This window comes from Telopea speciosissima, chromosome 6, assembly GCF_018873765.1.
Source record: "Telopea speciosissima isolate NSW1024214 ecotype Mountain lineage chromosome 6, Tspe_v1, whole genome shotgun sequence".
Lineage (NCBI taxonomy): Eukaryota > Viridiplantae > Streptophyta > Magnoliopsida > Proteales > Proteaceae > Telopea > Telopea speciosissima.
Genome location: NC_057921.1, coordinates 44,770,851 through 44,786,615, shown reverse-complemented (window position 1 = coordinate 44,786,615; position 15,765 = coordinate 44,770,851). Strand labels below are relative to the sequence as shown.

General features: G+C 38.4%; 1 protein-coding gene across 2 annotated transcripts; it reads right to left on the bottom strand.

Moving 5' to 3' along the window:
- Positions 1-5,453: 5,453 nt before the first annotated feature.
- LOC122666333 (F-box protein At3g07870-like) lies at positions 5,454-7,296 on the bottom strand. 2 transcript variants are annotated; one of them, XM_043862533.1, is made up of 2 exons: positions 6,169-7,296; positions 5,454-6,039 (listed from the first exon to the last, which is right to left on the bottom strand). In XM_043862533.1, the coding sequence occupies exons 1-2, from the start codon at positions 7,273-7,275 to the stop codon at positions 6,007-6,009; spliced, it is 1,140 nt and encodes a 379-aa protein (XP_043718468.1). In that variant the 5' UTR covers positions 7,276-7,296; the 3' UTR covers positions 5,454-6,006. The 2 variants fall into 2 exon arrangements, with proteins under 2 accessions (XP_043718468.1, XP_043718467.1); XM_043862532.1 differs by lacking the exon at positions 5,454-6,039 and having other exon boundaries at positions 6,098-7,296.
- Between the last annotated feature and the right edge of the window lie 8,469 nt (positions 7,297-15,765).

Genomic DNA, 15,765 nt, shown 5'->3' with positions numbered 1-15,765 from the left:
ATGATAGGACCCTCTCATATCACCAATCCTGAGCTCTACAAGATATACAAGGAATTACATGAAAACCAACAGAAGAGTGAGACACAATATTACAAGTTCATGGAAGAAACTCAAAGCACTCTTGCTGAGATTCTTGCTTTTATGAAGAGAACTGAAAAGTGAGATGAAGCAAGACCATCTATCTATACCAGTTCCTCAGTTGGGTACTTTACAGATTGCAGATGTGACCTTAAGATAGTGACCCAAATCAGTTATTCCCCAGGGCATCACACGATAGTTCTCAGACAAGTATTACCTCATCAAGGTTGAGGTTCCCGAGTTCGATGGTGAGAAAGGACTCAGGGATCTCCTTGATTGGCTAACCAAAGTCAAGAGGATTTTCTCTTCCAAATCCTTTCCAGAAGATGAGAAGTGTGAGCTCATCCTCACCAAGTTTACTGGTTATGCTTGCTCATGATAGGATTACGTGTTATAGTCGAGGTTCATCAGACGACTTGGACTTATTACTAATTGGGAGGCTATGAAACAAATATTGAACGATAAATTTTTTTTCTCCCAACTAGGAGAAAGTTCCACAAGCTGGTCAACTTCCATCTAGGCAGTAGAGATATGGATACTTACATCACGGAGTTTCAAAAGCTATCCTCCAGATGCAAACTTCAAGAGATGGACCAGCAACGAGAAGTTGAGGTACATTAGTGGGTTGAACACCGAGATCCAGTTAAAGCTTGCTAACGGGGAGTTCCGGTCAGTTGACATGGCAGTCGCATACACCAAGACCGTTGAAGAAAAGTATAGTCACTTGAAAGAGAAGATCAAGAGCCCTTCAGCTTACAGGTTTGCACCTTGTACTAACGAAAGGAAAGTAGAGCCCGGCAAGATTGAGGAAAAGAAGTCAGAATTCTCCAAAGGCAATGAGTGATTAAAGAGCATTGTGTGTCACAATTGTGGTGAGAAAAGTCACTTTAGCAGTAAGTGTCCCAACAAGATCTGTCCTTCAACTACGGTTGAGCAATTGATGGCAAATACGAACAAGGATGATGTGGAAATTCTTGAGCCTATTCCACCTTATCCAAATGATGGCCCCAATGATGGACATGATGATGATATTGAAGCTCATTCTGCTAGTCTCTCATCATTCTCAAATAGACTAGTCGAAAAAGGCTCCCCTATTCAAGCAGAAGGGTATCCTGCTGCACAGTGATGGTTCTACAGATGTTCATACAGTCGATGCTGGGGTAGAAGCAATCCCAAGAAACAATGAATCTCCCCCACATTCTTGGGAGCTTCCCATTCCATTACTGCCTTCACCTTTCCTGGATCAACCTTGATCCTTTCCACTGAAACCACATGGCCCAAGAAGGCCACTTGTGAGAGCCAAAACTTGCTAAACTTTGCATACAGCAAATTTTTTTCTGTTAATTTTGTTCGAGCACTCAACCTCCCATAGAAGCAGGTCTTCAAAAAGATTCATGTGCGAGGTTTCGGACCTACAACTCAAGAAGAGACCAATGCAATAGCTTAGGTACACCTATAATTTGGGTATTACAATACCATGTGCGTTGCCTAGTGCACAGAACACCATCAGAGTTAAGCATGGAGGCCCTATGTACTTGATGCCACCCCACGCGTTATCAGACATGCCTCGTCAACGATAGTCTCCTCCAGTGATACATCGGTGTACTCTCCCTCCTCGTGGAGTCATATTCTACTCATCTACCTTGAGATTTGTGCCACCTCATCGACGAGCGATTTACAAAGGTATCTTGGGAGCACAACCTAATTCGACAGAGTCGAAATCTTCTACGGACGGAAGAGATGATGCAGTTACACGATAGTAGATGAATGGAGGAGAAGCATCGTCATTCCGATTTACAAAAATAAAGGTTATATTATATGTAGGAGATTTGATTGTTATTTAATTTCCCAGTATGGTTTGGTTACTATATTCAGCTTACATAGGAGAATAGCCATCATGCTTATGTATAGTAGATGCCTCTGGTTCAACCTTGGCCCCTCATGTACAATCTCATTTCCTTGAACCTCTCCTTTTCCTTTACTGTTCTGCTTCCATTCTTCCTTCCCTAGGTTTTATTTTCTTTTCCTTGGTATTCTGGTTCATGAGGGCAGACCATGGCGCAACGGTAAGGTTGCTCCATTGTGACCTAGTGGTCACGGGTTCGAGTTGGGAAATAGCCTCTCCACGAAGTGGGGGTAAGGCTGCATGCATTATGACCCTCCCCAAACCTTGCAGTGGTGGGAGCCTCGTGCACTGGGTACACCCTTTTTTTTTTTTTGGTATTCTGATTCATATTCACTCTTATTCCTGTAATGGCAGTAACTGATCAAAGAAGAACTCCAATTGAACTCTGTTTGCCGTGAAATTTTGGTAGAGGGTAGGGCTTCCATATGCGAACTAAACCCTAGAGTATCATACCTAAGAAGTCCACTCTGTTGTGAGTTGCAGAACAGCAACTATCTCTGGTTCCTGCTAATCTGCCAGCTCTACTTTGCAGAGTTTTATTGGCTTACTCCTCAGCTCCTTGAGATTGTTACTCGTTTGGATTTGTTAGGGCCAAGTGTAACGAATCTATTCTTAAATTTTCCTGTGATTTGGGTTCTTGGTAGAGGGGTTGGATTGATCGCAAGGGTTCATTGCTGGTTTTGGGAGGAAGAAGAAGAACTCTGCTTCTATATGATATTAAAGCCCTATTTTTGGTATTTACAAATAATCCCTTCCTATTTAAGCTGGTTTTCATGATACCTCTCTCTATCCTGGAATTTCAGAACAACCCCTCCTTCTTAGCTTTAATTTCCATCTAGTCCTTGTTACCAACTTACCATCCTCCTTGTAATTTAGGAATAATTACCGAATCGCCACTGCTTTCTTGTGCTTGAATCTTATTTATTTTTGGTGGGCCCAGAGCGAGCTACATAACCCTAGGTTGCATCAGAAAGTCAGTTTTAGAAAGGCAAATGATCCTGCAAAGTTGGATCACAATCTTGTGGACAGATTCTCAATTATGAAGAAATCCTGTTGGTACTAGGATTCTAGTTCAGAAAACCAGAATTGCAGAGTTCAATGGCAGGATTTAAAGGAAATAAACCAGAGTTTAGATAGGCAATAGCAGTGATTAATTAGTGATGGAAATCCAGAAACAGGATTAGTTACTGATTTAGAAACCAGAATTTTAGAGAGTTGAAAAGAAGGTTTTGGAAACTAGAAACCAGTACTTAGAAACTGATGGAGAAATTGAGAAAAGAAACAGGAAATCAGAAGGGAAACCAAAAATTATTAGGCAGAAAACTAATTAGCTGCATAGCATTCAATGGAGCAAAACAGAATAAAAATAAGAGAGAAACGACCATGCACGGGATGAAGAAAGTTCAGAAACTGACCTGACATGTGATAGAGAAGAAGAAGAGAAATAGAAGAGAAGACATGGTCAGGAATATACCTGATCTGTAGGGTTGGAATCCACCAGGGTTCCCTACTGAATTCACAGCGATTAAACACTCAAAATCCACTGAGTATCTCCTAAATCCACAGACCAGAACAAAGCAAAGCTTCTTTTCGTTCATGAAATCATTGGGAGGCTTATGCCAGTACATATATTCATAATATTAGAAACAGACCAGAAAAGGAAACAAAAAAGAATTAGAAACTGACTCTAAATCCCCCCAGCCAATAGCTGCTTTGGAGGTTACCTAAACAAGACTGGACTTATAGTAACCTAGTCCAGCATGACTACTAACAGTTTAATAACAATAAAACAAACAAAATAAAGAAAATAAGAACTGAACATGAACGGTAGCCACAGGCAGTCAGGACAACTAGGTTTTGTCTGTCATGGTGTCCGTCGGTGGCTTAGACACTGATAAATGTCTGTGATGTCACAGTCCGTCTTCAAAAAACTGTTTTCTTCTCTTTCCCCTGCTGGAACTTCCTAATTTCTGCAACAAACTGCATCTCAAAGTGCAGTAGGAGAGGTTTGGTGTTCCAATCACACTCCATATATCCACTAAGCAGACTGAACATTTTACCATAAATTTAAAGAGGAAACTCCACAACCAACTACAGAAAGAAAATTAAAAAATAAAAAAAGTGAAAAGAAAAGGTCAATAAGAAATCAAGAGAATTTCAAGATTTGGTGTTCTGATCATGCACACTATCTATGAGCTGCCACAAACTGCTGGATCCAGCAAGGGTGGTACCATTCAAGCTCTCTAAAGCATATTCATTTCTAACAACCTTCTTTAAGAAGGCAGCAACATGGTATATGCCTCAAGTAAAATCACTTTAAGGATGATCCCAAGTGACCAGTTGGCCCGAGGGTAAAAAGATCTCCTAAGTGCAACAACAAACAACAACAACAAACTCAGCCTTATCCCAACTTAATGGGGTCGGCTACATGGATCCAAACAAAACACGGTCAAGAAAACTGAGTTCTAACCAAAAAAAAGGGGAAAGAAAGACTGGAAAAGAGGGATGGGGAAAGAGAAGAGACATGAAAATTTGAATATGACAAATGAAATATGAAAGATAGTAAGAGGCAAGAGGCACAACCGCACAACCCAGTACTTCAGGAGAATTTCAACAAAATGGGGTCTGCTACATGGATCCTTGCCCTCCAATAGGCTCTATCCCAGGTCATACTAGGTACAAGACCTAGACTATGCATGTCCTTCTTCACCACTTCTCCTATGGTCATTTTAGGCCTGCCCCTAGCTCTTTTAGCTCCTTCAAGTGCATTATAGGATATTTAACCATACATTAGTAAAAGGATGTTAGTAAGGGCACGCTAGACCAATTTATTACAGGTTCAAGTTTGCATAAAGTTGACAAAGGAAAGATCTCTATATACAATAACACTTCTCTATTATTAGCAAAATAGCAAGCATTTCATTTTCTCAATTGTCAGACAAAAATAAAACAGGAAGTTATGATGCTGCTATAAGTTTATTGATGTATGGCCATCCTTTTGGATGGAATTGTACTTTCTTTAGAAAACTGTGGATACCTGTATGCCAGCATGTCTCACATATGCATGTTAAGAACCCTCCCCACCCCCCCCCCCCCCACCAAAAAAAAAAAAAAAAGAAAAGAAATCTAACATTATGGGAAAAAAAATACAGGGGAAATATGTAAAACAACTTTACATTACACTGGGATAACAAAAGCTACAGGCCTAGGACCATTTAGGCCACATGCTCTGATTACCTTCAATGTTAACGACAATGTAAAAACACATTAAATTTAAAACAGATTTAAATTGTGATAACAAAAGCAACAATCCTAGAATTGTTTAGAGCAACATCCAATGAAGACATTCAACTTTAATGACAACGTGAGAACATCCAGCAACACAAATGAGAAAACATAAACAAAATGTATCTGTTAAATCAAAAGAAACAAAATTTCAAGTTGTAAGGCTTTAATATATGACAAGCAATTGGGAAACATGAAACCAATCTCTCACGACATTAGATTGTCATTTCACATTCATACAGATTATAGACTGCTCCCCATTCGAGTTTCTGAATGTGTTTACTGAAATTAAATCACTGCCCTTCAGATAGCTAAAACAGAAATCTAGTTCGGGCATTTTATTCAATCCAGAATGAGAGGATTTCTCCCATTTTATTCAATCCAGACTACTTTTCTCTGACACAGGAAGAAATGTATCAATCATTTAATTCTTCTTTTACACATACAGATGGCTAATAAACCACATACACTGGCAACCACATCTGGACATTTAAATAAACTAACATTTGATAAGACTTACAATTCAATGCAAGACAATAATGCACTTTTTACAACAAAACCTATATAGGAAATAGAACCACCCATGAACAAGTTATGAGTCAACATTTTATCCAAGGGTACAAAGGGCGGGAAAAGGTAGACAACAGAATGTGTACACAAATTATAAGAGGTCAATATAGGACAACATGGCATAAAAAATTTGTAATTACCTCCTCTTCTTATTCTTGTTCCTTAGGCTAGCCAACCGTTAGTGAAATGAGGCTCTCAATGTGATTTCCAGAGTACAATCTCTGTGGAAGCCCCTGAATTCCAGGCTCCCTCTCTCAATTACTTTTTACCTCCTCTTCTTATTCCTGTTCCTTTGGCCAGCCAACTGTTAGTGAAATAAGGCTCTCAATGTGATTTACAGAGTAAAATCTCTGTGGAAGCCCCTGAATTCCAGGCTCCCTCTCTCTGTTAGTTTTTGTATCATACAAAACCAGCAACCTGTGATCCTTCTCCAATAGAATTTCACCACCCGTCCAAAGTCCCAACGGCTGTATATAGACGAACCAAGATATTGTTGGTCCTCCAATAACAAACTGCTTAGTCCAAGACTCCTTCAACCCATAGTCCTTCATCATCCAAATCTCTATGCGTTCATCTGAGAAATGGCAAAAAACAGAGAGGCATCCTCCCAGAACCCCAACATGCTTGATAAACTTCTGATTCTTATCTCCATAATTTGGTTGCGGTAACTCTTTGAATACCTCTTGCGCACTATCGAAAGAAATGACTAATTCAGACATTCTACGTAGGTAACTGCAACTGGCTGTCCAATGAACAACTCCATTCACAATTGCCATTGACACTCGTTCATTAATATGGTAAGAAATATCTTCAATTCTTCTCCACTCATCAGTACCAAGAGTATACACTCTCACATCCGACTTTAACACAGCAGTGTTTGTCTCAAAGCGATCGGAGAAGTAAACAACTCTTACCACTTTGTATTCATTAACAATGGGATCAAAACCAAATCCCATGGAAACATAATGGGAAGTGGAGTCAATCTTTGGAAGGAACTTTTGTTCTCTAGTAGCTGGATTCCACAAACAAATAGTGTCCCAACAATACTGCCCCTCAGAGAAACCCAAGCATACCAAACCATTACATGAACCCACAATATCAACCCGATCAAAACATTTCGCAAACGACTCGAATGGGAAATCTAGTTTCGTTGCTTGATTGGAAGACCCATAATCTAAAGTGTAGAGTCCATGATCGTCACCGTCAAAAGCACATCCATTAAGAATTAGAAGAGGGTTATTCTCAGTTGTTCTCTGGATTTGCTTGCTAATGAAACGAGGGCTCTTAATTAGAACACACCAGTTTTTACATACGCACCTGAATCGCACCAGTGACTTAATAGGTAGTCTTAAGAGGATATCCTCCACCAAATCTTGTGGGAGAATTGTATCTCCTTGTTTCTCTTCTTCCCTCTGACCCTTTTTACTGCTCTCCATCCTTCCAAGGTTTCCCCTTTTTTTGTTGGAACTTTATGGCCACTACCGATCATTCAAATTAAATAAAAACATAGACTTTAATTATCTGCAAAACAGATTGTTATCAACACGCAACAATTCAGAATAAATGGATGATCCATATGGTTATAGAAAGAAATGCAGAAACCAATAAAAACAGAGAAGGTTTACAAAGAAAATATCAAATTTTGGGAAGGTATAAACAAAGAAATAAGAGCAGAAAGAATGATCAAACCCACCAGAGGTCGCGACTCGCGAGAAAGAATCCCTATTGCCACTCCTTTGCCATTGTATCTGCTGAAGAAGAAAGGATTCGATCGTTGTACTCAGAGAAGTCTTGGAGAGAAAGCTGAGCTCCGGATCCTGACATGCATTCACCTGTGTCCACTAGTTTCCTGCCACGTGCCAAAAGTCGGAAACGTTGACCAGAAAATCAAGCCACAAAAAAAGAATGGGTCCTACTGATTCAATGGACGGGATGATCGGACCCAATTACCTATGAATAAGCTGCTAAGGTTGTGTTTGGAAGGCGCGAAAAGAAAGAAAAATACAGAACACTCTAGGTTTTTGGTTTTTGTTTTATGAAAGTGTATTCACACAAACCACACATCAATCCCAAAAGGTTAATCGTTTTCTTCAAAAAAATTAAAAAAAAGGATAATCGATTTTAAAATTATAAAAAAAAAGGAAAAACACTCTAGTTATTCACACACAAAGGAACCAGGGACCAATAATACTATATCCCCTTTTTCTCCTTTCTAAAAGTAGAGGAAAGGGATTTTTTTTTTTGTGAGGCAAGAGATCGTTGTCGGGTTGTGTGACCCTTAATCTAGTGCAAGGGCTAATAAGAGCACACGTGAGAGCATTGACATGGATGAGATTTTATATTTCATGGGGTAGAGTAGTAATTTCGTGTACTTCTAGGTTTAGGTGCGCATTGCGCAGGGATCTTCTTCCTTTTTTTTCTTTTATTAAGCATTTGTTGTCAATTTCTAGCTTTCACTTAATTCATTGGGAGGCATTTTCCACACAAGGGAACACCAATGAAATTTTACAAGTGATTGGAATATCATAGAGAGTACAAGACAAAGGAGTGATCAAGCATGAGCTCCCAAGCTCACATTACCATGGCTTCAACAGAGCAACCTTTGAAGAAACATAAGCTATACGAATTTGTTCCGGAACCTCAAATCCCCCATCTCAGGAAGGAGTCATGAGAACCCAACGAAACAGAGTGATTAGTAATTTGTATAATTGTTACAAGAAATTAGGTTTCGTATCTCTCAGAACATTTGGTTGGGATAGTTATGGGACAAGTGGCATTATGTGGTTCTAGCTACAGAATGACATCCTTGGTAGGAGAAAGTTATTGGGGAAGCGTGAACAATACTTCCTAGATTAGATGGAGATCACGCTTCACCAATAACATTAATATATCATAGCTTGTCATAGTTTTATATGTATATATAAAATATTGGGTATTTGGTTTGTTCAAATTTATCATTCTCTTGTGAAACTAGGTTGTGGTAGACTGGTAGGTACTTGGATTTTATTGATGTGGTTATTTTCTTTTTTGGCTTATTAAAACTGTAGATTTTCCTCTCTTTTCATTTGTCAAAAATTTCATTACTTAAGACAAATATAAATATCATGTAAAGAAATCTAGTCAACCTAAAAATTTGTCACATAACATAACAAATGGGACCCAAATTTAGTAGATACCTGACCTCAAGGTCCTTTGCCCACTCTTCAATTTTACCTCAATGGAAGGCATCCAAGTGGCAAAAAAAGTTGAAAATCTAGATCTACGAGAAGACTACATGACAGTGCATGCCAATACATAGATAATTGAAAATACATGGATGCATGGACATAGAAGGGTATTTAATTGAATTTGGGTCTAGAAGTTACATGGTCAATCCAAATGTTGCCCTTCTAACCAATGGTGCAAAATCACATCACCCAAATTACATGGACTGAAAATAAATAAATAATAGGATAAGCTTATAATGTTGAGCTCAGATTGGATTGAACCATGGGCATGGTAGATTTAAGTCCAACCCCAAAGTAAACTTTCATTCCATTTCAACAATAGGATAAGGGAAAATTATCCTCTCGGGTTCTTTGCCTGGTACAATTCCCTAGTGCCTCTAATAAGAGGGGGTGGACCTCAGGTGGTAGTGTGTTCAGACAGGGGGTAAGGTGGCGATTTCAGTCCCCTATGAGAAAAATCTGACGAACTGTACCGGGCACAGAACATGAGAGGATAAAGATCCATAATGAATTTTTCATTGTTTTTTTGTTTTTTTTGTTATTTATATGATTGGTTTTGAGATGTTTGTCTTTGCCCCTTTTTTCTCTTCCCTCTATTTCTCAGCAAACAAACATTTAAAAGAAGCTGTTTCGTCCAAACAGAAATTCGATTCGCGCGGTATTTGAGCTCCACTAATACAGAGTCTCATAGTCTCCTACAATTCTCTGAAACTCAACAGACCCAAATCGTTCTCTGCAAACAAAATTTAGAGAAACTCTCAGAGCCACCAATCTTCACCATCGAATCATGTAAGTGTCCTTCGTCTTCGTCTTCTTCTTCTTTCTTTGAAAATCTTGAACAATGGAAATGAACTTGTTATACATTTCTTCTTTTTTTTTTTTTTTTTTTTCTGATCAGATTTCTTGAAACTATTTATTGTGTGAACTACGAAAAACAGATGAATTTCCCTTCTTTTTTTGGGTGTTTCTCATAGATTTAAAGCATTATACTAGCTTTCTGTTCATCCGTCCCCCCTACCCTGGTTCTCCCTGGATGAACATTTTGTCAAGATTGAAATTGAAAACCTATAAGAAGCTTCAGTGAAAGAAACGAAAGCAAATGTTGCAAGATGCAGGAAGGAACCGTCTCTGCTTTGACTCTGAATTGGGTTCCGATCAAGATTTGAATATGTAATCAAGAAAATAAGATTCACGGTGTATTTGAGGAGCTGAAGTTGAGATTTCCGCTATTTCAAAACCTCTCTCTCTCTGTTTATTGAAATACTGTAATGAGACCCCCATTTATTCATAAAAATCAGATTCTCTGTTTTTTTTTTTTTGCTTCAGTTCCTTGTTCTGTAGGGAATGCCAAATTAAGTTTACCTTAATCTGTAATGCTTTCTTGGTAAAAACTCTGATAATATCTTCCTGAATATTAATCAAATGGGATTGTTAAAGGGATAATTCTCACTCTTTCTAGTATTGTTATTAATTCCTGAACTGTTCTGAACTTTTCCATCTTAGATTGTAAGCAATTAAAGAATTTAAAAAATGGTGACTGCAGACTGCTGGTGATTCTTTAATTCACATGAAATGGAAGATCCAGAAAACAACAAACAAGCAGGAGATGGTGTTGGACCCAATGGCTCCACATCAAGCTCAGACTTTTTTGATTATCTTTTGAACTATAGGAGTAACAGTAATTCATTGGTTGGTCTTGATGAAAGTTACAATCCAATCACATTCAGTGGTTCAGTTAATACAGCTACTGGAACTCCCAGTTCCGACCAGAATAGAACTTTATCATCAAGCTCTAACAGTCCCTGGAACGACTGGGACTTAATGCCCCCCCTTTGGGGTCCCTACGACTCACAAGGTACCCCTGCAAGCATCAGCACCGGGAGAAGTTTCCCACACCCCCCATTCGAATTTGGACCCCAAATTTCATCAAGTCCTAATAACAATCCCCGGGGCAGAAGGGGCAGAAGAATTCCATCGTCAAAACCTAATAACATTCCCTGGAGCAGAGGAAATTCGTCGTCAAGCTCTAATAACAATTCCCGGCGCAGAGGAAATTCATCATTAAGCTCTAATAATAATCCCCGGGGCAGAGGAAATTCGTTGTCAAGCCCTAATAACAATCCCCGGGGTAGAGGAAATTCGTCTTCAAGCCCTAATAACAATCCCCGGGGCAGAAGAATTTCGTCGTCAACCCCTTCTAGGAGTATCCGAGGCAGAGGAAATTCGTTGTCAAGCTCTAACAAGAGTTCCCATGCAACAATGCCTGGCACAAGTAGTGGCCAAGCGCCTGAAGGTAGTCCAGTTACAGGTATGATATCTAAATATGTTAAATAATTCATAATTATATTCTGTGTTTCTATGAATTTGTATTAAAGATTCAGAGAGAGAGAGAGATTGAAAAAGTTACACAAGTTCAAGTACACTAATTTCTTGTAACAAAGCAGTTTGGTTAATGATGGTATGGTTTTCCCAAAAATGCAGGGTATGCTGAACTCAGACACATTGAGAACAAAACTGAAATCACAGGTCCAGATGAAGTGAGACATCTTCTATACCAAGGGCCTTCGAAGGAGAGCAAGGCTCAAGCCGTATTCCATCCTGATATTGGCAGTAATGTTCAATCACAATGGCACCAGAAATAGAATGCTACTCTTTACCTAGTAGCTCCTTGTCCTCCTCAATTGTTTTGGTATTCCATTATGAAGTTGTTATACCCATTAGCAGTTCCAGTGTTAATAGCATAAGCTTCAGTCTTTTATAAGTTAAATGATGGGTTTTACATAGAACAATGGTGAATAGAGACAATTTGATTGTTTTGTTTCAGTATTTGTCAGAAGTTAGTGATGTATTTTAATGTAGGACAAAGGTGAATTTTTTTTTTTTTGGGTTTAAGAACATCTGGTGATTCAGAGGAAGAGAGAAATGTAGAGAATATGAAATTTGTAAATGGGTTTATTACAGTAAGGCTAGTCAATTGCAAATCAATTCAGCTGAACTAATGGAGCAAAAGAGAGGAAATATATTCTTTGGATCACTCAATGTAGTTAAAAATCCTAGTACATGTCATGATAGTATTAATGGTTAAACAAATCAATTTCATGTGGATCAAATTCATGAATGTAGCAACCTCACAGAGTAGTCCTGATGAAAATCTTGGAATATGTCTTTGATCATCGTCTTTTAGACATGTGGTTCAAATTCACAGAAACAATGGTTTGAGACTAAAAATGTTTGTATGATTCATTTATTACCAAAAACAAAAAAACTGTTTCCTTGAAGTAATTTCAAACATAGTTAAACTCCCAGGTGTGACTGTCATATTCCAGGAAAGCTCTCAAATGTGTCTGTCCAATTGAATTCTTAATATAAGTTTGATCCCAAGAGGCCAGTGGGATCTCCTTAATCTTTATATAGGTGAATGAATAGTCACAGAAATTGGGAAAATCCTATTAGACTGTCACTTGCCTTTCAACTCTTGTGTAAGAAATGAGAATATTATCCTATATGGTGGTGGACTAACTCTGTAACAACCACTTCAGTATATATGCTAAGCCACTTGAGCCCTCATGTTTTTTTTTTCCGGGTAAACAGCCCTCATGTGAGTCACTGTCAAATATACCTGGTACACAAGTCAGGGATTCTTTTATTTTATTTGTTTTTTTGAGCAAGAGAAGGCCACCTGGTTGCGGTATCAGCACTAGCACGGAGGCCAATGGGGGGCATGCGCAAGCATCATGGGGACTTCCACCTTTCCATGGGGGTGGGGTGGTCATTTTGTGCTCCTACGTCTAGGTGCAGGGGGCACGCGACCTGGTAGTGTTCTTTGTAATCTTATTTTTTGGAATTGCAGTCTTTTTGGTCAAATTTGGCAAAGCAGGTTTGAACCAGAATCAGGTTCCTTTTTTGGTTCCTCTAGTCCAGTTTTAAAAAACTATTTTAACAGGTTTTTATAAAATAATATAGGTCCAGTTTTCATACACGGTCATGTACATGCACGATCACCCTCATCCTCTAGGGGACTGAACTAGTATTACACGATCACCACTTCATGCGCATCCAACCGTTTTAGTGATAACCATATACACACCGAATAAGGGTGTCAACTCATACCGCATACCGTATATCGATACCAAAAATGTATCGGCTATACCGTACTCTACCATACCGAATTTATTTGGTATGATATTGGTATGAGATACCTGTTCCGAGATGGTATTCGATACGATATTGATATGGACAAAATTGTAAAAACGAACCATTTTGTACCGATACCATTTCAAGCCCAACAAATATATGTCATGCATAAAATAAAATAAACACTTTATTGATTAAACTGGAGTTGATGGACACAAATATCCAACAGCATGCCCATTGGGTTCTATCTACTAAACTCCATTGATGCTTTCGTATTAGCAATGGCTAGTCATTGGGTAGAGGTGATGATTGAAGAGGGGAGGTAGAGGGACTTGAGAGTAAAAATGTTAAAATATTTGGATGAGGGAGAGGTCCCTCACTATTTTGTATAATTTTGTAAAACCTATCTTTATTTTGGGTAATTTAATTGGAGGAAAGATTGACAAGGTAATTTGGTAAACTGAAACCCATTTTTATGTACTTGTGTAATTTTCTCTTGCTTTAATTGTTAAGAATTAACAACGTAGCAAAACAACGATTACAAAAGAAAAAAATGAAAGAGAATCACACACACACACAACAAATTCATATAATTCGCCCAAGATGAGCTCTACAATCGAGCAATAAATCAGAGCTTCAACTATTCTATCTAAGAAATTACAAAACTCTCACACACCTTGCCTCATAAGGTAACCCCCTATATTGAACGTCTCATGTATTACAATATAGAGAAATCATAATTCCTGAAAGTACAAAGCTGCCACCCTAGTATAAACAACTCCCAAAAATTGACTCCCCTCGGCCCATTATTCAGTGAGTGAGACCGTCGGTATTGGGGAAGAGTGAACAATACTTCTTATTTTACTAAAAAAAAAAAAAAGTACTAGTACTTCCTACATTAGATGTAGATAAGGCTTCACCAATAACAATAATATATCATAGCTTCTCGTAATTTTACATGTACATATAAAAATATTGGGTATTTGGATTGTCCGGATTGCTCACTAGTTTTTGGTAGGTACTTAGCTTTTATTGGTATGGTTCTTTTCCTTTTATTAAAGCTTTAGATTTTCCTCTCCTTTCATTTTGTTGAAAATTTCATTACTTAAAACAAATATAAATATCAGGTAAAGAAATCTAATCAACCTAAAAATCTGACACATGACATATCAAATGTGACCCAATTTTTATGGATAGATAGACTCAAGGTTCATTGTTCACTCCTCAATTTACCTCAATGAAAAACATCCAAGTGGCCAAAAGAAAAAAAAAAACATTGAAACTCTAGATCTACAGAGTGGACTACATGACGGTGCCTGCCAATAAATAGATAGCTGAAAATACATGAGTACATGGAGCTATATAGAAGGGTAATTTAATTGAATTTGGGTCTGGAATTTACATGGCCAATCCAAATGCTGCCCTTCTATCTTTTTTTTTTTTTTTGTTTTTGTTTTTTGGGGGGTAAAAGAGAGTCTATTGATTGGCCCGTGACATATACGTGGCAGGAGAATTATAGTTCTCAACCAACCACGGAGTGGATTTGTCCATTCTGTCATACAAGGCATTGACAGGGCCTTCCGAGCTAGGCGATTCCTAAGGACAAAAGAGAACTTACAATCCAGAATACAAGAACTAAGAAATCTGATGTCATGAACAATAGGCTCCACCGTCAAGGGTACCACCTAGGGATGTAAATGAATAGCCGAAATCCGTCCGAAAACTAAACGGATGCGGATATGGATAGGCTATAGGTATCCGAAAAACTATATTTACATGTAAACGGATAAAATATACGTTCCGTATCTGTGTCCGTATCCGTTTAGTACTATCCGAATCCGTCTGAAAGCTAATCGGATGCGGATGCGAATATAACACTATCCGAGCCGAATCCGATCCGTTTACATCCCCAATACCACCTTCTCATGGTTCTGTAAATAGGATATAACGTTCTGGTTATCAGACTCCAAGATGAGACCGCAAGAGCAATTCCCTCTAAGAAGCCTTCTTGAACAACAATGGCTTCTCCTTCCTCGATGTCTCTAAAGAGGACTGGGATAGATTACACCATTGCCCTTCTAGCCAATGCTGCAAAATCACACCATTCTATCATGTGTTAGAATTACATGGACCTAAAAGGAAAAAAAAAGTTTAGCTTATATGGTTGGGCTGAACCTTTTTTTGGCTATTTCCTACTGTTTTGTCCAAACACAAATTCGATTCTCGCGGCATTTGAGCTCCACTGATACAGAGTCTCATAGTCTCCTCTAATTCTCTGAAACTCAAGAGACCCAAATCGTTCTCTGCAAACAAAATATAGAGAACTCGCGGAGCCACCAAATTCTCACCATCTAATCATGTAAGTGTCCTTCGTCTTCTTCTTCTTCTTCTTCTTTCCTTCCCTGTTCCCTTTTTTCTTTGAAAATCTATGAACAATGGAAATGAACTAGCTATATCTCTTTTTTTTTTTTTTCTTTTCTTGATCAGATTTCTTGCAACTGTTTATTGTGAACTATGAAAAACAAGTGAATTCCCCTTCTATTTTTTGGGTGTTTCCCATAGATT

Excerpts from the sequence above, each read along its gene's own strand:
- LOC122666333 (XM_043862532.1), bottom strand. The coding sequence starts at position 7,275 with ATGGAGAGCAGTAAAAAGGGTCAGAGGGAAGAAGAGAAACAAGGAGAT.